General features: G+C 37.5%; 1 protein-coding gene across 1 annotated transcript in view; it reads right to left on the bottom strand.

Moving 5' to 3' along the window:
* Window positions 1–25113, bottom strand: part of thada (THADA armadillo repeat containing) — a 220901-nt gene that overhangs the window by 16720 nt on the left and 179068 nt on the right. Inside the window, 3 exon segments of the mRNA XM_055162731.1 lie at window positions 19808–19930; window positions 20494–20644; window positions 21926–21998. Of these exon segments, the coding sequence (XP_055018706.1) occupies window positions 19808–19930; window positions 20494–20644; window positions 21926–21998 (347 nt within the window).

Genomic DNA, 25113 nt, shown 5'->3' with positions numbered 1-25113 from the left:
TGTTAAAAAGTTGGTCAAATATAAATAAAATGTAGATATAATTGCAGTACGACAATAGGAATGAAAATATACACTGTGCGTTATTTATGTTCTATCATAAAGACTAAAAAGTGAGTAACCAGGAGATTGAATTTTCACACAATCTGGCTCCTGAAGATGTGTTGCTTAAATCCATTTTGTATTTATTCTTGAGTTTTCAGATGATCTTAAAACATTTTTGGCTGTGTTTGCTGATGTGTCACCAATAGAAAGACGTTATAGAACACCCCCAGTGTGATGATACTGATCAAAGTATCAATATGAAATCATTTCCAAATCCAAATCCATTTTATTTCTATATCACTTTTTACAAACAAAGCAGTTTCCAAAGTGCTGCACAGAGATCATAAAATGACAACAAAAAGGTAAATTGCTATAATCATAAAATAGCAGTGAATAAGTAAGATAAATAAAAGACACCGAGCAGCACACAACTCACGCAGAGATAAAAGTCAGAGAATAAAATACATTTCAACAGGTAAGAGTGGATTTTCTCCCATCACAAAAATCAGGTCAGAAAATCTGTTTAAAAATTAAAAACAACAACAACAAATACTACTACTACTACTACTACTACTACTACTACTACTACTACTACTACTACTACTACTACTACTACTACTACTACTACTACTACTAATAGTACCACTACTACTACTACTACTACTAATAGTACCACTACTACTACTACTACTACTAATAGTACCACTACTACTACTACTACTACTAATAGTACCACTACTACTACTACTACTAATAGTACCACTACTACTACTACTACTAATAGTACTACTACTACTACTACTACTACTACTAATAGTACTACTACCACTACTACTACTACTACTACTACTAATAGTACTACTACTACTACTACTACTACTACTACTAATAGTACTACTACTACTACTACTACTACTACTACTACTACTACTAGTACCACTACTACTACTACTACTAATAGTACTACTACTACTACTACTACTACTACTACTACTACTACTACTACTACTACTACTACTACTACTACTACTACTACTACTACTACTACCACTACTACTACTACTACTACTACTACTACTACTACTACTACTACTACTACCACTATTACTGTTACTACCACTACTGCTACCACTACTACTACTACTATTACTACTACTACTACTAATAGTACCACTACTACTACTACTACTACTAATAGTACCACTACTACTACTACTACTACTAATAGTACTACTACTACTACTACTAGTACTACTACCACTACTACTACTACTACTAGTACTACTACTAGTACTACTACTACTACTACTACTACTAGTACTACTACTACTACTACTACTACCACTACTACCACTACTACTACTGATACTGCTACTACTACTACTACTACTACTGCTGCTACTACTACTACTACTACTGCTGCTACTACTATTACTACTGCTGCTACTACTATTACTACTACTACTACTACTTCTTCCATCACCACTAATGCTACGACTACTACCACTAGGCAAGGCAAGTTTATTTGTTATTAGCACAATTCGTACACAAAGTAATTCAAAGTGCTTTACAGAATAAGAAATAAATTAAAATCATAATAAAAACAAATCTACTACAACTACTACCACTACTACTACTACTACTACTACTACTGCTGCTACTACCACTACTACTGTTCCTACTACTGTCAGGACGGATAAACCAGTTGTCTGTACTATATCAAGGAGAAGTTGGTTATTTAAAAATAAAAATGTTTCCACTTTATGCAACCACTGGTGATTTTTTTCTGTTTAAATGACTTGTTCTCACACTCTTCTCATTAGTATATAGTGTAAACTGTTAGGAAGTACACTCATGGAAGTATGTGTGATTCGGTACATGGCCAGCTAATGTTCTTTGGCTCCAAATAAGAAGGAAAATACTAAATGTCACACCGCAAACTACTCAAAAAGTAACAAACTTTGAAACAGTGTTGATTTTTCCCTCAAAAACAAAAAGGTGTGGCCTCTGGAGCCTCAGCTGACGTGCCCGTATTTTCCAGGCCATTCTAAGTGGGCCATTATCAGGCAGAGTGGTGCAGTAGCCTAGTTTGCCACAGTAAAGCCATGGTAAACAATATCTCTTTCATATGTAGTTTTTTTTTTTTTTTTCTCACCCAGTTCATTCATTCAGAGAGAGATGACGCACAGAAATATGACAGGTCATTTAGTAAAAGCTACGTTTAAACCGTTATGTATGTTTGAAGTAAGTCTGCTCGATTATGGAAAAAATCATTATCACGATTATTTTGGTCAATAATGAAATCACGATTATTTAAACGATTACTTTTTAGTTACACGATGCATTTATTCAGCATTTCTCTCTTAAAAAAACCCCACTTTATTATTGATAATTTACACAAAGCCTTCAAATTGAAAATAAATATAGGCTACAAATCTGTACCTTAGAGCAATTTTGCAACAAATAAAACATAAAATGAACAAAATATACTTTAAACATGAAATAAGGCATAGAAAAACATAAACTTACTTGACACTAGGTTCCATCTTTGGACGTTAGAAATATGAATAAACATGAAACGTACTAGTAGTTGTATTAGGAGAGTGCAAAAATATAGAAATATTAATGTACCGTATCATTTAATGTGATTATACAGTATCGATATCGTGGGCTGCTGTATTGATGTATCGCCAAGAGTATTTTTTTGGTGTATTTTACTAAATTATTTTGTTACACCGTTACAGTTTTGTTACAGTTTTGCAACACATTTGACATTTTCACTGTTTTGATGATTAAAATGTTTGTGTTTCATATTAACTTTGCACAAGAAGTGGTTTAACAAAGACTTTTAGTATCACAGCCACGATTTAAACTTTATTTTTTATTGAATCTCATCGTATTGAATCAAAAGCAAAATATTTTCAAAATCCGAAATAACCAATATGAGCTCAGAGGTACGGCCATGTTTATCAAAAAGAAAATCAGGACAAAAATTATGACATTTTGTTTATCCGTTAAAGGAGTCAAGCTTTGGAACAATTGTACAGAAGGCCTAAGTTTAAATGTTTAACTCTGGGCAGATAAGATAAGATAAGATAATCCTTTATTGTCTCCCATGGGAGAAATTTGTCTTGGGACAGGGGGTAACATGTTTTATCAAAAAACAGGACAACACAACACAAAGCAGCACATAAAACAAACACCATAAAACAAAGTAAATATGAGACCAGTATGACCACGAGTGATGCACCAACAGGACCCTTAAATTATCCTTAACAGGCAAACCCTTGCATTCTTCTGTTCTATTAATTATTGCACATTCCCTAAGCCTATGTGCAGCTTTAGTTATAATTATTGCACATTCCCTAAGCCTATGTGCAGTTTTGATTGCACATTCCCTAAGCCTAAGATGCATGAATTACAATACTTAGTTTGTGCTGTAGGACTTTGTTGTACTATTACTGATTTATTATTTTTTTGTTTCCTCTTGCTGCATTTATGAAGGTGAACTGGTTTCAAGATGAGGCTCTGACAAAGGAATAAAGGGTAAAGGCAGATTAAGCTCAGGTTTCAGCCTACATCTTTTCAGTCTGTGTATGTTAAATAAGTCAGAATATACCTGTGACCGAAATAAATTAATCAATCAAAGCTCGAGGTATGTATCGTATCGGCAACTTCTTAATGATACCCAGCCTTAAGTTGCAGTAATAAAAATTGCACTTAATATACAGTATTATTATTACAGACTATCAAAATGTATTGAATATAAATGGAAAGTATGCACAACGAGTACAAATTGAATACAAACAGACCATCCGCTCCGGTTCCAAAAGTCAATTTTCCATTACATTTTCCCATCGAGTTTTCAAAAATTTCAAATATTAAGAGTTCAAAGACGTCGCAGAGGAAGGTCGATGGGAAAAATGAATGAAAAATTGACTTCTGGAACCAGGGGATGGGCGGAGACTGTTGAGCTCCAATATTTTAACGTCCAAATGTTTGTTTTGGAACGACAAAACAGTAACATGGTGCAAATATATTTTCAAACAAACAGAGATATTTTAAAGTGATTCATGAAAATGGTTGTTCCCCTCATTTAAAGCCAAAAGAGCTGAATAACCATGAAATAAATCTAGCTTTAATCAAGGTTGTACAAAAATAAAAATGTAGTTCGATCTTTTTAACAGATATATTTAATTTTACCACATCCTGTATGAAGTAACGTTGTGAAGTTAAATCTAAAACGCCTCATGGCAGATTGTCCTGGCCCGGTTAAAACATCTGTGATTTTTTTGGTTTTTTTTGTTTTCCTGAATGCTGTGTCGCCTGAACAGAAGAATGGGTCTCACAGGACTCAACAGCACTACAGTTATGTGTGCAGTGGCAGAGGTGTTTAGGATTTCTCTTATTTCACTGAGGGACATCCCGCCGAAATGTCCACCCACACACTCCTCTTGTGTTCTGGGGACATATGACACCCCCCAGCTGCACCGGGCCAGCAACGGTCACCAAGGCTCAAGGTCTCTGCTTAATCCACTGCTGCTAATGGCGTAGAGTCAGAGGGAAAAGCATCCACAGGAGAGAGGCGGGAATTGTATATCGGGAGAAGAATAATATTACATTTGGTGTTTTGAAGAAGTGAAAAATGTGTATATATTAAAAGTATATTGTCTAAAATTAAAACTATTAGTAATTGCGTCAACAAGAGTCTGATGTGTTTAGTTTAATGTTCCAAACGAGGTTAAAAAGTGATATTTCCGCCCGTTTGTGATGAATTACTGATTAGAGATAGAACGATAGACATTTTAGTTTATCAGTTATCGGTCTTAAATCTCCAGCACAGGCCAGTATTTGATTTTGGTTCATCTACTGCCTAAAAATACACATCTCGGACTTTGGAAGTTGTCCATTAAGACATGCCGTGAATCAATAAAGGCATTTTATTTTAACCAGTGAGTGCCTTGGGGGTTTTTTTTGGGCATCTTTTAACTTTTGACTTCCCTTCCCAAAGAGCACCACTGATTTATATCTGCTGTGTATTATCCTCTGGAAGTCCAAGGAAGCGCTTCTTTTGAAACCTTTTTTTATCCACACAAAGCTTGTTTACAAAATGTGACTACACACATCTCTTATAGGTTTGTGGTTAAAAATGGGTTGTGGGTGAGTTTGTAGCACATTTAAATCAAATAATAATAATAATTTTAGGAAAACAATCCAAACCGGGCCAAAAATATCAGTACTAATTTCAAAGTTTACAATTAAAGGTCCTATATTACGTACAATGGACTCTTGTGAGACTCTAGACATGTTAATAATGTTGTTACCTCAACCAAAATATGGAGCTGTGTTTTGTTTCAAGACCGAGTCCAAGTGCCTTCACAAACGAGAAAAGACCGAGTCAAAGGGCTTTCAAGACCGAGACAAGATCGAGTTCAAGCACCTTCAAGACCGAGGCAAGACGAATCCAAGCGCCTTCAAGACCGAGGCAAGACCGAGTCCAAGCACCTTCAAGACCGAGACAAGACGGAGTCCAAGCACCTTCAAGACCGAGGCAAGACTGAGTCCAAGTGTCTTCAAGATCGAGAGAAAACCACAGAAGCAAGACAGAGTCCAAGCTCCTTCACGACCGAGACAAGACGGAGTCCAAGTGCCTTCAAGACTGAGTTTTTTTTTTGCATCTTTTAACGACTTCCCTTCCCAAAGAGCACCACTGAGTTCTATCTACTGTGTATTATCTTCTGGAAGTCAAGGAGGTGCTCCTTTTGAAACCTTTTTTTTTTTTTTTATACACACACAAAGCTTATTTACAAAATGTGACTACACAGATCTCTTATAGGTTTGTGGTTAAAAAAATGGGTTGTGGGTGAGTTTGTAGCACATTTAAATCAAATAATTTTAGGAAAACAATCCAAATCGGGCCAAAAATATCAGTACTAATTTCAAAGTTTACAATTAAAGGTCCTATATTACGTACAATGGACTCTTGTGAGACTCTAGTGATGTTAAAATGTTGTTACCTCAACCAAAATATGGAGCTGTGTTTTGTTTCATTCACACATGTTCAAGAAATCCTTATAATCAGTCTGTCTACACCCACAAAGCTCAAAATACTCTGTTTACTTTTTTCTCTTTTTACAGTAAAGATTGGCAATTCCAGGGCTGAAATTACCCAAATGATTCTAGTGAACAGTGGAGCACTTCCTGTATTACCACATCACAAGGGACAGAACAGAGTGTTTTCAGTTTGACAGAAGAACTCAGTCTAAATGTGCAGGATTTGTGTGTTACAGATAGTGTTGTAGTCAAGACCGCACTAATGGAGACCAAGACCAGTCCAAGACCAAGACAAGACCAAGACCTCTGAGAGTCGAGACAAGACCGAGACCACGGCCCATCGAGACCAAATCAAGACCATCTTTGTCATTTTCAACATTTATTTGTATTTTACAGTTATTTTGGCACATATATATCAACGTTTTTATAAATCTGTCTCCATTTTATCACTTATTGAATGCCAGGCCTCGAGACCGAGACAAGACCGAGTACAAGTGCCCTAAAGATCGAGACAAGACCGAGTCCAAGCGCCAGCAAGACTGAGACAAGACCGAGTCCAAGCGCCTTCAAGAACGAGACAAGACCGTGTCCAAACGTCTTCAAGATCGAGACAAGACCGAGTCCAAGCGCCTTCAAGAACGAGACAAGACCGTGTCCAAACGTCTTCAAGACCGAGACAAGACCGAGTCCAAGCGCCTTCAAGACCGAGACTAGACCGAGTCCAAGCGCCTTCAAGAACGAGACAAGACCGTGTCCAAGCGTCTTCAAGACCGAGACAAGACCGAGTCCAAGCGCCTTCAAGACCGAGAATGGACCAATTCCAAGCGCCTTCAAGACTGAGACAAGACCGAGTACAAGCTCCTTCAAGACCAAGACAAGACTGAGTCCAATTGTCTTCAAGACCGAGGCAAGACCGAGTCCAAGTGCCTTCAAAAATGAGTCCAAGCGCCTTCAAGAACGAGACAAGAACGAGTCCAAACGTGTTCGAGTCCACAAAAACGTATATTATATTAATATTTTGGGAGAGTACATCATCAAGGTATTCATTCATTTGTAAACTAAACCTTGTACTTTATAGTCTGACAAATATTCTGAAGTGTTACAGATATTGGTACAAAAATGAGTTATTGTCTCTTTATTGTCTTTTGCATTTCCAATTACACTCCAACATCCACACAATCACATCCAACTCAAAGAAAGTGTATGTAATCCCCGTGCTCCTATAGGCCCCTCTCTGTGCTGATCCTCCAAGGCCCCGGGGGAAAAAACGAGTGAGCGGAGTTTGATTTCAGACCCAATTAGTGCACTGGTATTTGGGTGACGCTCGAGATGCTCCTTGTTGGTTGAGGAGGGGTCAAGTTAAATTAGATTTGCTCTTCCTGTTCGGGACAATGGCTCCTCTGTGGACCACCGCTCTGGGAACAAGACTCTTTACTAAACATGGAGAGAACACAGGCTGTTTCCTATATATCTGCGCTGGTTAAGTCTTAATCTATCTGTATGTTTATGGGGAGACTAGGAATAGAATCAACTAATGTATATGTAGCTAATTGGATACTAATTTTGTTTAGAAAGGTGTTGAAACTCGCCAACTCAGACACCCAAACAAGTATAAAAAGAGTGTATCTATCAGTATATTGGGCCTATTTACACACTGTCAGTTTCTTAACATAGACTAACCGAGCTTTGGACCAGTGATTCTTCTTTTAATACACCTTAGTAAGTACATAAACGGACTTTCTGAGTACTATTTTAAAAACAGGACTTAAGCAAGACTCTACTGCAAATAATACTCAGGACTAAAACCAGATTTTACTAGACCTAGGATTAATTTTGACACAATAAATTCTCAACCAGGACTAAGGACTAAAACAGTTCAGAGCGATGACTAAATCAGACATGTCAAACTCAGGCCCGGAGACCAAATTTGGGCCACGATATAACTATATTTGGGCCGCGAGATCCTATCAAACATGTATTAGAGCTGGCCCGCCGGTTACAGGCTATAAACACATTATTTATTAAAAACTTTGTTATTATGTTGTTCTGGATTCAGTGTTTAAGCAAAACTATTATTAAACATTTATTTTAATAAGTAAAGGTTTAACATTACATATCTCCAAAGAAGAGAAAACATGCAGATGTTGAAATTTTTCGATAAATATTTATTTTGGCTCACGATTTTGTCCCAGTTTTTAATTTTAGTCTCTGTGAATTTGAGTTTGACACCTCTGGACTAAATAAATGTTTATATTAACGACTAAAACAAGACTGAAAGCAATACAGTTATAATTTATGAGACACTGTGGAAAATAATTTTATATTTCCGACATTGTAAATAGCAATATTACTTTAAAACAAATATAGATAGTGGATTTTCTTTCTACTTTGGACCAAAATATCTACAGAACGCTGCTGATTCCTATGTGTATCCACAATTAAGGAAGATATTAATTATTAAATCTGAGAATTAAGTAAGTAAATTAGTAGTGGGCGTGTACAGGGGTAGAAGAAAACTGTATTTTCAGAGGATAAAGATTATTCAAACATGCCTAAATCATACTAAATACAACTTTTCCTTTAGGGTTTTCAAAAATGTCAAATATTAAACATTCAAAGACGTCGCAGAGAAAAGTCTATGGGAAAAACTAATGAGAAATTCACTTCTGCTCGACTATTTTAACCTCCAGTTGTTTGTTTTGGAATGACAAAACATGGTGCAAATATATTTTTCGATATTTTCAAACAGCGATATTCTAAACTGACTCATAAAAAATTGTTATCCCCTCATTTAAAACCATATACAAAAGCTCCAGCGTTAATTGAGGCTGCTGATTCCTACAGTATGTGTATCCACAGTTAAGGAAGATATAATTAAATCACAGAATTAAGTAAGTAAAGTAAAGAAATAGTGGGCGTGTATAAGGGGAAGAAGAAAACTGTATTTTTGGAGAATTGCAGGAGAATAAAGATGATTCAAACATGCCTGAATTATCTTAAATACAACTTTGAGTGTGTAAATAAGAAAACAAAACAATAATAACATGGTTGAAATCTCTTAAAAGTTGATTATGCATGAAACTTCTCCGTTAAGCAGGTCTAAAAACAGAATAACAGGATCTTAAATAGGTTTAAACTATTTAAGATCCAAACTCTTGAACTGCTCTAAACTGGCTCGGTTGTTTCATGGGACATTGTTGCACTTGAGCTGAGAACTATAAAAGTGAAAATGAAACTGACAGTTAAACTCTGTTATACTGTAGAGCGCATCTATAAAACCAAGATTAGCTTTTTAAGAGTCTGGAGGCTAAAAGTGGATCTCGAGAGGCTTAGGGGGCAGACGGAATAGACTGGTCGAGCTTTACATATAGAATAATATTATATTTAACACCCAAGCAAAAACTTAGTTAATAAATCCAATAATTTACTCAAGAATTACATTTCTAGTATACTTTTTATACTGTGATTATGATTCATTTTAAACAGTTTGCAGTGGTCCAGAGTAGGGATGGGCATGATCAGTCGATTAATTGATAATTGATCATTAAGAATTTCATCAATTACGTTCATTTTAATCAACAAACCGAATGTAGGTTGCTGTGCGTAGTGTAGCGTGACCAAACAGGTCTGTACATGTGTCTCTCTGCACAGAAGGAGCGAGCAAACACAAACAGTCGGTCAGTCTGCAACGTACCGAAGCGAAAATGCGTATTTAACGATGACTGTACAAGACGTTTCACGCTTTCTGTTCTGGTCGGGACAAGTGTGAGTCCATGTGCACAGTGTACAAAGCAGCACATATGTTTCGGTGTCCAGTGGGAAAAATCTTTGCCAGGTGAGAGCAGCGCAATGTCGCTGACGAGTCCCCAGTCTCCCACCCCCTCCCCCCCCGTACGGTGTCCTGGTTTTGACAAACGCAAATATGGTCAAACTAACCTGTATTCCACTGAGTCGTGTCTTTTAATCCGATAGAAGTTGAACCGCATCAGCGCACAAGAGCTGTTTTTTGTTTCTTCGCTTAGTTTATGCAAATTTGCCATGCAGTTTTAAGTTTTGTTTCTGTGAGAGTTGCACAAAGCTGCATTAAACACATTATAATTTCAAACAGGCTGATGTGGCTCGAGAGTTACGGTTTATATGTTGTAAAGTTGAATTTATTTATGCAGATTAGTAGTGCAGATAGTAATAATAATAACGTTAATCGATCGTTAATTCTCACGACGATCAATTAAGAAAATTTCATCGAATGCAGATCCCTAGTCCAGAGTTATTCCACAATTACCAAAAGCGTTTCGAGAATCCTAATTATTCACTGTGATGAATTTAGAAGAATTTTTCAGAACTTTTAGAGACCAGAGTGGAGTTTGCAGTCACAGTGAGGCTAACAACAACCTGCTTATCAGAATTTTGCTCAGAAATCAGGTACAGTGCTTTTGATATTATTTAAATTATACTTCAAAATTGTCCGTCCTCTCTGGTTTCCAATTGAGAAGCCCGGAGTTGTATAATGAGCGCGGGCCTGCGGTAGTTACGGTGCAGTGCTGTTTGTCCTTATAGTACGTGACAGCAGCCTGCGTCTCTGTTCCCACATGGCCCTGGCTCCATATCAAAGAGCCAGGACTCGTCACCTCCGTCTGAAGCACCTCACACCTCTCGCTCTCCACTCGCTGACGATAGCGCCGTAAACAACACGAGCACACACAAGCACTGACAGCAGACTGCATGGCTATGGGACGCACAGGGAGGAGAGGAGGAGAGAGGGAGAGGGGGAAACAGAGAGGGAGAAAGAGAAAGAGTGGGAGATAGACTGCATATTTACATCACAGTGGGGAGATTCTATACTGTATGCAAGTATATGGTAGGAATCAGTTATCACGGTAACACAGTGCATTAGCAAAAACTGACAAAACAGTTTTAAGAGTCTGAATTAAGAGTTTAAGCGTTTAATTTCTGTTTAAGAGTTTAATTTCCACCAAAAAAGTAGCTGGCTTTTGACTGCAATGTTATTTGAGAGGGACTTGATAAGCAGTACAAAATCAGTTCTTCAATTTTAGTTCCTGTTAGTTAAATCTGTTCTTTATCGTGAGATCGGTTTAAAACAAGGCTCAGATTAAAGTCTCACTTCAGTAACAGAGCTTCAGACAGAGCAGTGCCTCCGGTTAGGATCACAGCCCCAGGGAACGTTGATGAAATGAGCTGCAAAGTATCAATTAAAGATTAATTGTTATGAAAGCAATGAGTATTATGTGGAGTGAACTATTTTTGCAAAAAGCTACAGCCGTGTATTATTCGTTCATTTGTTATAAATATAAATATAAATAAAAACAAAAATAAGAAAATGAAAAAAACAACAGTTTTCTTCATTATTTGTCTCCAAAACCAAACTGAAAAGAGAGATAATGATTTGTTTTTCAGTTTTCGATTTTGTGTTTAAACGAATAATGGAAAAAAAAAAAAAAAAAAAAAAAAAAAAAAAAGATAATGGCCGTTTCCCGTATCCGTGACTTGACGGACTTTTTCTTGTTTTAGTCCTGGTTCAGTCCTCCTGGTTTAGTCTTAGTTCAGTCCTGGTTTAGTCCTCCTGGTTCAGTCTTAGTTCAGTTCTGGTTTAGTCCTGTTTTAGTCCTGGTTCAGTCCTCCTGGTTTAGTCCTGGTTCAGTCTTAGTTCAGTTCTGGTTTAGTCCTGTTTTAGTCCTGGTTCAGTCCTCCTGGTTTAGTCCTGGTTCAGTTCTGGTTTAGTCCTGGTTCAGTCTTAGTTCAGTCCTGGTTTAGTCCTGTTTTAGTCCTGGTTCAGTCCGTATGCATCGCAAAAGTCCCAGCATCCCAGTTTAAGTCACGGAAGTGGGAAAAGGTCATTATCTGTTTTTTCCATTATTCATTTAAACACAAAATCGAAAACTGAAAAAATGAATTGTTATACGTTTTAGTTTTGGAGATCTGAAGAAAATAGTTGTTTTATCGTTTTCTTATTTTTGGTTTTATTTAGAAAAATGAATGAACAAAGGATACATGGATTCTAATATTTTAAAACATTTTTATTGTCTCATTTTATCCTCGTGGCTAAATAAAAAAAAAAACCTAGGAAATTGTAATGAAATTTTAATTCAAATCTTTGTTATTGTATAAGTTCTCATCTCAATATAAACAAATGTAATTGTAATTGTAAAGTCATAGTCCTAGTGTTGTAGTACTCGAGACCGGTCTTGGTCTTGAGACTGGCCTCGAGACTGCCTTTTTATGGTCTTGGTCTCGTACTGGACTCAAGCACATTTGGACTCAGTCTTGTCTCGGTCTTGATGGAGCTTGGTCTCGGTCTCGTCTCGGACTCGAGGTCTGACACGCGACGAGTGCGATCATATTTCATTATGGTCGGTAAATGTGCAGAAGCTGCTCAATATCACTGCAAAACCAGTAAGATAATGTGACTGTAAATGTTATGAACTTGAAAAAAAAACACTTCATTAACTTTGAAACAGGTTTCTGCAAAGTGCCAGTGGAAGTGGGATTAAAGAAGGGTTTCTCAAACTGTGGGTAAGGGTCCAAAAAGGGGCACAGAGTGTTTTAAGTGCAGTACAGTTTGCTTGGCCTATTTTAAGTCTAAATGAAAATTTTATCAGATAAAATGGGGATAGATTTTTAAAAGCATTGATATATATGAGCTAAAATAACTGTAAATTACAAATACATGTAGGAAATTACAAAGATGGTCTCGATTTGGTCTCGATGGACCCTGGTCTCGCTCTTGTCTCAGTCTCGACTCTCAGAGGTGTTAGGTCCCGGTGGTCTTGGACTGGTCTTGGTCTTGATTAGTGCGGTCTTGACTTCAACACTAGGTCTTTTAGATTAGATAATTCAGCACATATCATATCACCAATGTGGCACAGTTGTTTTATTTAGTAGTAGACAGCAGTATGGAAATTTTTCAAGATTACATGAGCCATTTTAATCGTGTCTCACTCAAATCTGTCCAGATCGAGCCATGATCCAACCAGGACATATCCAGGTGAACCCAGGTCAGCCAATCAAGATCATTTCAGCAATAAACACCAAATCACTGAAACAAGACTAAACTTAACTATTCTATGCATCGACAGACCACCAGCTGCACTCCTCCCTGTCTAAGCACCACTTCAACTATCTGCAGAGTTTTCCATTGCATGTTAAAGGAGCTCAGCTAAGAAAAGCCAGGATATGTGTTAAACATGAGTGAGCTTTTGTATGCAGAGGCTAATCTCCCCAGCACTTCATATGCAGAGGCCAGAACCAGCGTGGTGGCACTACGGTGGCCCTGGAGGAACAAAACCAGCGATGTTTGCCTTTCATCCTCTGTTGCTGAGCAGACGACAGAGGGCTTACACCTTTGTAATGTTTGTGGAGGGACATTAAGGCAGGAGTGTGACTATCAGCCTCATTTGCATTTTGGGGAGGGGAAAAAGTACAGAGGTGAAAAGTCTATGTTAAATGAAGTTTAGATAAGCTCATAGAGATAGCAGGCTCTGTGTAGCACCTCGAAGTCTACGAGCGGTGGAGCTAAATCAGTCAAACGTAACATCACCAAATAAAACAGTGTTTGTACAGTCAGGCAATGGAAACAATCGGATGACTTCATGGTAATAATTCGAGGCGCATTTGTTAATAATTATTCTATTTCAAACACTGAAACTGTTGCTGAAAGTTACATCAGCTCTAATGTAATAAACAACTTAACTTAATATCACAGTTCCAGGTGGCAAAAAGATTAATAAAGAGATTCAAAGATTAAGATTAAAAACGTGATTCAAAGTGGATTAAGTCAGAATATCTTTAAATATTCAATGTATGAAATGGTATTACCGGTAACCTGTATTTTATTATGCAACACATAGACCTAAATAATTAGCTTCACAGTTACATGTTGCACAGAGAGTAAAAATAGCCCACTAGCGCCCCCTATATGTAAATGCCAGCTGGGAGATAAGAGCAACGCTACTATAGACACAAAGGTTATTGTATCAGATTTTTACAGTCAATGTTAAAAACAGAGCTGGTTCATTTCAAACTCTTTGGATCACAATGAGTTTCTAAGTCTGTTTCACAACTTTCCAGCATTACTTCAAAACAATTTAGCTTTTTAAAAAAAAAAAATATATACTATTATTTAACCCAGAAAGTCCCATAGATGAAAAGTCCAACACCATTATCATTTATTGTTTATTAATTACTGCTGGGCTACAAAATCAATTAATCGCATTTTAAGTTCAAATCAGTTTGTTTGGAAGAAAATGCATCAATTGAACCACTTTCTTGCACTGGAAATCACATTGAAATGTAAAAAAGGCTGCTCACAGGAATAACAAGGACCAAAATTTAGCACAGGACCTATGCAGCGCTGATGCTCTGAAATCAGTGATGTTAAATTAAATGTTGGAGCCACATGTTTAAGCAATAATTTGTTTCATCTCAGTCAAAAAAAAAAAGAGTTCCCCAAAGGCTAATGGGTTAAATATGATGACTGAATACAGTCTTTTCAGTTTTGACCATTTTCTGTACAGTTTACAGAACATTTTTAGTGGAGACGAGGGAAAAAAAATCAAAAACTGAATCGAAAATAGAATCTTTTCAGAAAAAAGTCAGTAAATCAATCAATTTTATTTTCAACCAAAATTGCCCACTCCTATTTTAAATGACATAAAATGAAGAGCCGATGCCTTGGACAGCAGCTGTCTACAGAAGTGAGCTTTGGGTCTGCTCTAACCATGGCTCTGCTCGGGTTAATTACAGAACAGGCTCAGTCTGAGGAGAGATGACATATTTCTCTAAATGGAGGTCTGTTATTTTTACAGTCAGCGGGGTGTAATGTCCTCTGGGTTTCCTCATGTTTTTCATTGACCAGAGGGATTGGGCTGTTCCTGGCGGGGATGATTCACATAAGAGATTACCAAATTACCATCTCAGTGCCCCATTCACAGCTATGCACATTCACACTGGGAGGATGAAAATCTACTGCAATGTTATGCTTATTTTGGTGACTTGTTTACACGAGCTTAAAGGTATACTTTAGTGAACCTTTTTAAAATATGAACATAAAATATTGCAGAGTCTGTGGTCTATCTTGTAATGCGCTTTACAGGCTTGTCAAAGCCTTTCAAAGCGCTTCACTGTCATCACAAGTCATTATTCATTCACTCCGCTCTCTGTGGTGGTTTAGCTGGCTGCCCTGGGGTAGACAGATGGAAGAGAGGCCAATACAACCACCAATACATCACACAACATATTCTTAGTAGGCAATGAAGTGTCTTGCCTAAGGACACAATAAACTGAGCAGCAATCAAACCTATGAACCTTGAGTTGATGGATGAGTGATGTAACTTTAACATAAAATATTGACACTACATTACACAAAATAAATCATTTACCAAAAGGTACGTTTCTGCAAAGTGGAAGAGTGTCAAAAAGGCTTTGAAAGTGAAACAGAGTGAAACAAATGAGTAAAAAACCTGCTCATTCATTGCATTTCATATCAACAATATGGCACAGTTGTTTCATTTAGTAGCAGAGAGAATCACTAGGGCTGGGTATCATTAAGAAGTTGCTGATACGATACATAGGCCACGATACAACACACACCTCCATACAGTGCAGTTTTGGTTCGATGCAATAGATTTCAAATCAATTCAATATGGGTCAATAAAAAAATTATGGCTAAATGATGGCTGTGATACTAAAAGTCTTTGTTAAACCACTTTTTGTGCAAAGTTCATATGAAACACAAACATTTTAGTCACTCAAAACAGTGAAAATGTCAAATGTGTTGCATAAACGAGTTTCCTTCCACTAAACAAGCAACAAAACTGTAGCGCTGTAACAAAATTATTTAGCATAATATACCAAAAAAAAAAACCTCTTGGCGATATATCGATACAGCAGCCGACGATATCGATACTGTATCATCACATTAAACGAAACGATATATGACACAAGGAAACAACAAACTGAGAACCTCGAGTTGATGGACGAGTAATGCAACTTTAATATCATATACTAACACTACATTACACAAAATAAAACAAATAATTGAACTAAAGCTACATTTCTGCAAAGTGAAAGACTTTCACAAAGGCTTTGAAAGTGAAACAGAGTGAAACTAATGAGTAAAAAAAAAAAAAATCTGCTATTTTCCCAGCCCAAGAACTGTCTAATTTACACAGTGTAATTACGGTAAGTATGACACATGCTTCCCCAACAACACATAAAGTCTAAATACAATAACAGAGCAGAGAGAGGCCTTAGAGTCAAACCCAAGGACACCCACTGAGTAATTATGCCTATTGTTGCTCCTTTCCGGTCCCCATGTTAAACCTCCATGCGAGCTGGGTTGCTTAGCTTCTATCTGATATCGAGTTGACAGCTTATCTCCATCTGTCTGCCCCAATGTACATAAACACGAATAGAGCACAATCACGTCAAATCCAACTACCAAAACATTACAAGGAATTTTAAACGCATTTCCTGAGTCCTTATATCAGCTTTGAAAACCTTATTATCGCTTCTTGTCAACTATGGAGTTGGACAAAAAAAGTCAAAGTGTCACTAAAAAAGAACAAAAACAAATTATTCAGGGTAGGTTGAGTCTTCCCCCATGAGTCAAGTCGTGGAGGACGTGTTTTTTTTTTTCCTGGTCCGTGTTGTGTTAGACGATAGCATCAGCGCTAACAGACACAATACGGGAGGCTCCTACAGGAAAGCTGAGAAAAATACAGGAAGTCGACGTGTTTGTGAGGGGGCTACAGATTGTTGTCAGCTGTTACAGCATCTGTGAAGTTGGGGTCCTGTTTACTTTATTTGCAACAGTAAAAATAGCCAGTTGTCCTTATTTTGGGCTACTAACGAGTCATATAGGCAAACTAACTTCTGTATGAAGAACTAAATGTTACAAATTGTAAGGTAGTGACTAGAGATGGGCATTCCATTAAATTTTCTTAATCAATCGTAGGGAGAATTAATGATTGACTTTTCGATAAATCATTAACGTTTTTATATTAAAATTATCAACATTATTACTATTACTAATCTGCATAAATAAACTAAACTTTACAACATATAAAACATAACCACTCTAGAGCCACATCAGCTGTTTGAGATTATAATGTGTTTAATGCAGCTTTGACACATTTGTTTACGTTTGAAAAAAACAAAACTTAAAACCACGTGGCTCATTTCATAAACTATAAGCGCTGAAAAAAAAACAGCTCTTTCCTTGTGCGCTGATGCGGTTCAGCTTCTGTCAGACTAAAGGACACGACTCAGTGGAATATGAGTGTCTCTGTGACAAAGGGACGATGTTGATGATGATGATGATGATGGTGAGTCTGTTCTGTGTGTGTGTCACGTTGGAGATGGTTCATGTTTTCAGAGATCAGACGTGTGCAGGTTTAGTGCAGCTCTTTATTTAACAGACATTTCACTCACTTTATTTATTTTGGTCACTTTATTTATTTTTGCTACTGTTGTGATGAAAAGACTGAAAAGTGTTTGTCTTTTGGACACATGTGACTCTCAACTTTATGTTGCAGTAACCGGGATACTGCGTCTACATGCACCGTGACGAAACCAGGATACTCAAAAATCCCGATCATACCCGGGACAATGATGTGCATGTAAACACACTCAGTGAGTGGTACAGTGTCTCCAAGGAGCCAGAGCTCAAACATGGGACTGTGAGGCCACAACTCCAGTGTTTGTGCTGTCAGACGCAGCCTTGTCTCCTTACACTACGCCCAGCAACCTACATTCAGTTTGTCGATTAAAAATGAACATGATAGACAAAATTCTTAATGAGCAATTATCGATCAGTTGACTAATCATGCCCATCCCTAGTAGTGACGCATATATGAAAAAATATATAAGTAATGTCTGAAATCCCATAGCTGCACTGGCACAGACTGACGGAAGTGTGCTCGCAAACCTCTTTGACCAAATCAAATGCACATTCATAAAACATTCATACATGCAGGCTGGTATAGATACAATAGAATAATTAAATTTTGTTAATATATGTCAGTTTCTGCAATAGATAAACAGCAAAATGAAACATTTTAATAGTTGTAGTTAGAGTGTATTTATAATCAGTCAAAGAAGTATTATTAAACTGTCAAATCTTAATGTAGTACTGTAAAATAACAAAAGTACCAGACCAAGTACCCGTAATTAACATGGCTCGCCCCAAATATTGTCCCACCTTTGATTTATGGCACAAAATGAAGTCGATAGAGTATTTATCGTGACAGGCCTAGCATCCCCCTTAGTCATCCATCTGGGGACATTTCCAAAACTGAATGAGTGTTTGGGCGGGCAGTTTAGAGGCATTCACTTGACAATGTTATAAAAAATCTTCAGAAAACAAACCTCAATCATTCTCAAAACAATGACACATAACCACACACTTGCTCTTATAAACACACACTTTTCACTGCAGTGTCCCGTCGGCCAAACTCAAATTAGCCCTCTTCGTTCCAGGAATGCTCCCCAACTCTTAGCACGAAATTATGTCATCCGCCCCGTTTACCATCACCACGTGTTTGCTGCGGTCTGGAGGCGCTGTCTGTTTATGCCATTGGCTTCCCTGTAGATCCAAACGGAGCTATTTTGATTAATGTTAAAGTTGTAATTATATAGTATGTGGATGTTTGAGGACGCAATGTTAAACTCTGTCCCCACAGTGCAGGCCATTGTGCTGTTCTGGACACATTGTTTTCTGTGTAAACAGCACACAGATATAAAAAAGGATAAAGGCATACACTAACTAAAACTAGGTCAGGTATTATTTATTGCTACTGTATATGTTGCTTTTTATTATGGCAGTATTTAAAGCCCTACCGTGTAACGTTTTAGCAATAAAAATAGACAAAAATAAAAGCACATTTTTTTAGACTTCAGATGTTTTTATAGCACTGAAAAATGTGCGTCTCTACTATAAATGGGCTTGCATCTCCACAAACCTGACTATTACTTGGCCTGGAGGAGGGAAGCACATTTTATTACACTTTTAATGTTTTTATAGCACTGAAAAATGTGCGTCCCTGCTATAAATAGGCTTGCATCTCCACAAACCTGGGTCTTACTTGGCCTGGAGGAGGGAAGCACATTTTTTTTAACACTTTTGATGTTTTTTTGACACTGAAAAATGTGCATCCCTGCTATAAAACGGCTTGCATCTCCACAAACCTGACTCTGACTTGGCTTGGAGGAGGAAAGCACATTTTTTTGGGATATTTTTATAGCAGTGAAAAATGTGTGTCCCTCCTATAAATGGGCTTGCATCTCCACAAATCTGACTCTTACTTGGCCTGGAAGAGGGATGCACTTTTTTTTTTTACACTTTTGATGTTTTTATGACACTGAAAAATGTGTGTCCCTGCTCTAAATGGGCTTGCATCTCCACAAACCTGACTCTTACTTGGCCTGGAGGAGGGAACCAGCTTGTCTCCATGGAAATGTTGTTCCTTTAGCTGTAATAGTCCCATTTAACTTTCTATTAACATGGAAAATTGCAGGTGATGTGCCACCTCTACAAAGTTACACAGTGCAACCTTGTGAAGTTGCTTACAAGTTACAAAAATATCTTTAAAAATCCATCGACAGATGTCTATTGTGGCATTGACTGGCAGCTACCAAATATATCCCATTTATACTAGTGCATTAATAATACTGTGGTAAATCCAAATGACAATACCTGGACTGAACAAATCTGCAGGAACAAAACACATGAAGTCGGCAGCAGCATCTCTCACTTCCTGATCCTCATCCTGCAGCAGCGTGACCAGACTCTTCCACAGAGAAAATGTCGTGTCTAAACCTGGAACATACATGACAAAAGGTAAATTATGAAAGAAATTACACAAATTAAATATTATATTATGCAATTTTTATCTCTATCCATCAAAATTTAAGGTCAGAGCCAAAAAACTACATATACAAGATCAAAATTTGCAATTGTTTAATACAGTTTTACAGTTGTGGTATAGTGTTTGATGACAATCCCAGATACCAAGATCCCAAATCATGAAAAGTGTAAAGCTACTTTAAGGCGATTTACAAGGGTATTGCATTCTTATTATTTGTATGGTTTCCAAGAATTTTCTATTTTAAAGATCCTAAATTATGCAAAAACTGACTCTTTTGAGCTTTAAGACATGCCAGAATATTACCTCCTCAAAAACATATTATCCTGAGCTGTGTTTTGTGTTTTCTTTCATTCATACATGTTTGAGTGAGTGTTTTCAGAATTCAGCTTAAATATGCAGGGTTTTTGTGGTAAACATGTGTGAATGAAATAAAACACAACTTCAGATTTTTTTTTACTCCAGAGTAACTGAGGTTAATGTCTGTATTGAAGTTGGTTTGTGCGTAAGGACAGACCCAGAGGCAGACGGGGGCTTGTGAGGACAGGAGCTGTGCACTGGACCAGGACTTTAGACACCATCATCTTGACCTCCACAGGCTGCTCCTCACTGCAGCACGAGCACACCAGAGCGGCCCACTCAGAGAAACATGAGGCTGCACTGCCATCCTAACCACACAAAGACAGGATATTATACGATTAAAATAATAAGATACTTTGCAGCTGTGTCACCCACATTCCTTGGGGGAGAGGCTCTGTTTGAGGCTTTGTTAACACTAAGATAAGACAATAAGATGATTTTGATGTTAAACAAGACCAGGGTTCCCACTCTTTTGAACTGACAAAATTTCAAAACGTTTCCATGACTTTTTCATGACCTAAAGTGAATTTTCCGTGACTTTACGGCACCTACATGTGTAGAGTTGATCAGACTTTTAGGGCTAAATATTAAATGTTAACCCTTTCCACTCAACTTATGGTTTGGTATTATAGTTTTTTTAACATTCAAAATACTGTCAGTGCATAGAAATAATCATAACAGCCTAATGAGAACATAACAAAATGCTGTAGTTGAGTGAAAGAGATACTAAAATTCCATGACTTTTTCAAAACTTTCATTGAATTTACAAAATTCCATGACTTTTAGAGGATTTCCATGACAGTGGGAACCCTGCAAGACCCTCACACACAACATTACAGTCACAAGCAACCAAGCATTTGCCAACAGTATTTAATTTAGTCACTCTCACCTTTTTGCTGAAAATCAAACACCTAAACAGGACCTTGAATGTTTGTATTGATTACATGCTCCTGAAAATGTGTTTCCAGACATTCTTAAGACTTTTTGACTGTGTTTCCTAATGTGTGCATTGTGTCTTCATGATAACTGCTGAACAATACACCATACACTTACATGTAGAACACCCCCAGTGTGATGTCACTGCAAAGTATCAATATATAATATTTATGTCAGAAATATAAGACTCAAACATATATACATTTTCCTCCTCAATTCACTAGATCTGTTTATTTCTAGATATGTTGAACTCAAAACTGGTAGCAGAAAAGTTACATAGAGCACCTTTGAGTTTAACAAAAAAGAAAAAATATAAGTAAGAAATATATATTCCTGTTGTCTTTTATACTACTACTAATTTCATGCATTTAATTTCATTTATGTATTAATCTTGAGCAAGTAAGCAATTCACATTCTTTTACAATGGAACAGAGTATTATCCAAATGGCATTAGCGCAATCATAACAGAAATAACATCAAAAAAATTTAAAAACGTATTTAATCCCACCCTGTCTCCTAATAAATCACAGTATCCTTGAACCAGATTGTCCTGCTACACCCTGCTGGGCTCTCATTCATGCTTAGGTCAACTGCAATGTCATCCTCAGTGAACAAAGAAAACTAAACACACTCCATTTAAAGCCAATGTTTACCTGAGGGTCAGAGGTCACACGCTGAGCCACCAGCTGAGAGAGGAGAGTGAGGGCAGCACAGTGGAGCTCCACACTGCAAGATAAAGAAACAAAAAGCATGGTAAAATATGTCAAGATTTCAGAATTTCGACTTTTTAAATTTACTTACTTACTAGACTTACTTAGACTAGATTAAATTATTACATTGTTGTTGTTATTGATCCGTTATAGACTTTTCCTTCATATTACAAGCCATATGTTTTACCAATTACACTAAAGCCAAAACTAACCAACTACTTAATATTATTTTTACTCAAACTTCAGGCATCCAGTTGCTTTACACTTTAAGATTTAGACACTTTCTGGATAATGTTGGATCAAACTTCCCAGGTTTCTCTTGCAAAAGATATTCCGAATCTCAATGGAACTTTCTGGGTAAATATTAAACAGAGTAAGTACAGAACAGTGGGCGTGTAGGGGGCTGAGTAAAACAGCAATTTTCAGAGCAAGAGCATCTTGAATTCATGAATCACTCAGTCAAAATACAGCTTTTATCAGGTTTATGATGAGGGAAAACTGTTATAAAATGTTAAAAAGCAGCCATTGTGCATAATATAATCCATGTATCATCCGTTCATTTGTTTTTCAATATAAAACTAAAAATAAGAAAACGAAATAAAACAACTGTTTTCTTCATTATTTGTCTCCAAAACCAAAAACGGATAATGATTTGTTTTTTCAATGGGAATAATGGAGTTTCCCATTTCAGTGACTTAAATTGCGATGCCGGACTTTTGTGCCGCATACGGATTGAATCAGGACTAAAACAGGACTAAAACAGGACTAAAACAGGACTAAAACAGGACTAAACTGTTTTCAGTCCCGGTGTCAGTCTCAGTCCGGTCCCGGGCTGGTCCCGGTCTCAGTGCCGGTCAGTGCCGGTCCCAGTGCCGGTCTCAGTGCCGGTCTCAGTGCCGGTCTCAGTGCCGGTCTCAGTGCCGGTCTCAGTGCCGGTCTCAGTGCCGGTCTCAGTGCCGGTCTCAGCCCCGGTCCCAATCTAAGTCCTGGTCTCAGTGCCGGTCTGGTTCCGGTCTGGTCCTAGTCCTGGTCCAGTCCTGTTTCAGTCTGTAGTCCTACATCGCAGTTTAAGTCACATAAACGGGAAACATTATCCGAATTTTCCATTATTCATTTAAACACAAAATCGAAAACTGAAAAGACAAACCATTACCATTTTTTTTCATTTTGGTTTTGGAGACAAATAATGAAGAAAATAGTTGTTTTTTTCATTTTCACATTTTTGGTTTTATATTGAAAAATGAATGAACAAATGATACACAGATTTACTATATCTATATAAATGTAAGATATACAGTGTAGAAATTTGATCAATATGGGTTTTAAGCTTTGGGCACTGATTGAAAAATTCCCTATTACTATTACTACACCCGGCAAACCACAAAAGAAGTGTGCCGCTCCCCACCATGTCATTGCATTTGACAATAGGCTCAGTGTTATTCAATCACATACAACAGGCAAAGACAGCCACCAGCAACCCAATCTGATCCTGCACTGTCTCTAATCATAACCCTCAGGTCTCTCCAAAAAGGAAAGACGATCCCGGGAGCCGAGGTTGTGGCTGGGAGCAGGTTATGTGCTGGTGAAAGGCCTTTGTAACTCTATCCTGATGCGGGACGTTGGCTGTTGTTTTGGGGTGAGAACCGTACAGCGGTGGCCCGTCGGAAAGGTGTGTGTCTGTCGAGGTGTGGGAGTGAACGCACAAATACAGAAGTGTAATGTAGTACGGGACAAATCCGTTAGCGGTTTCAAATGCATGATTCAGAGTCTCATAATAGAAATGGGTTGAATCAGCAGGTGAACAACAGAGGGATTAATCTTAGTAGTCTAGGTTATGTTTATAGTAAATAGAACTGAAAATCTACCAGTACTAGTGATGTAAGAAGGCTGTAATACATTCAAACCAAATAAATGGTTTCATTGAATGGTGTGTGACTCATATGGTCATTACAGGAAAGGAAATTTATAGTAAGAAACAAAAGTACTAGTAGTAGTGTGCTTTGGTTTAGAAAATATTGGCAATTCCAGCGCTGAAAAAACCCAAATGAGTCTGGTAAAGATGTATGGGGTTTAAAAACACAGTGGAGCCCTTCTTATATTACCACATAATATCACAAGGTGGAAAAGTTTTCAGTTTGAGAGAAGTACTGTATTTTTTGGACGATAAGTCACTCCGGAGTATAACTCGCACCAGCCAAAAAATGCATAATGAAGAAGAAAAAACAAATAAGTTGCACTTTTTGGAGGAAATTTGTTTTATAAAATCAGAGACCAGGAACCGACATTTCATCTTGAAAGGCAAGTTATAGTAATAACAATAGAACAGAAAACAACAGGCTGATAATGTAACATATTACCAAACTCTCCATCTCACTCCAAATCACGAAATCCACTGAATTCTTCATCCTTGGTGTCACTTCTGAGCAACTCTATGACCTCTGGAGGTAAATAAAGCGCTCCTTCCTCTTCTATGTAGCTGTTGTCAGACTCAGCATCAGTTCCGGTTAGAATTATTCCGGCCTTTTTGAATCCCGACAGGATGGTTTCGGTTGTCACTGAAGTCCAGGCTTTGTCGCTCCAGGAAAGTTGGACGGTGCACCCTCCTGGTGTCACAAGTTTCCCACTCACTCCAAACTTTCTTTCTGCTGCTCGATTATTGTTTTCAGCTGAATATTTTGCTACTTGCAGCTTGTTATCAGCTTGAAAAAATATGATTTTGTTTTTGGGGGCATTTGTGTTCAGTCTTCTCAATTGTTTTTATAAGTTTGTTTAAATTTTAATTTTCAGTGGTACAGAAGTAATGGTGCGATTGACTGACATGATACAGCAGCTCTTTCTGCGCAGTAGAGCCAATAGACAGTGGTACAGGAGTAATAGGAGCAGCAGATACTGACACACAAGCCTAGAGCCTCTCACAGCTTCAGTGTGAACATTTTAACATATAAATCGTACTGGAGTATAAGTCACAGGACCACCCAGACCATGAAAAACAGTGTGACTCATAGTCCAAAAAATATGGTACTCAGCTTATATACAGTACATGCAAGGTTAAAGATGTGTGAATGAAAACATAAGTCAAGTTATGTTTCTGACGAGGAAACCACATCATAACATAGATCAGAAAATAGCGT

This window comes from Boleophthalmus pectinirostris, unplaced genomic scaffold, assembly GCF_026225935.1.
Source record: "Boleophthalmus pectinirostris isolate CB_2022bp ecotype Guang Dong unplaced genomic scaffold, ASM2622593v1 HiC_scaffold_5, whole genome shotgun sequence".
In the NCBI taxonomy this organism is placed as follows: Eukaryota; Metazoa; Chordata; class Actinopteri; order Gobiiformes; family Gobiidae; genus Boleophthalmus; species Boleophthalmus pectinirostris.
This window is presented reverse-complemented; position numbering and strand designations above follow the sequence as displayed.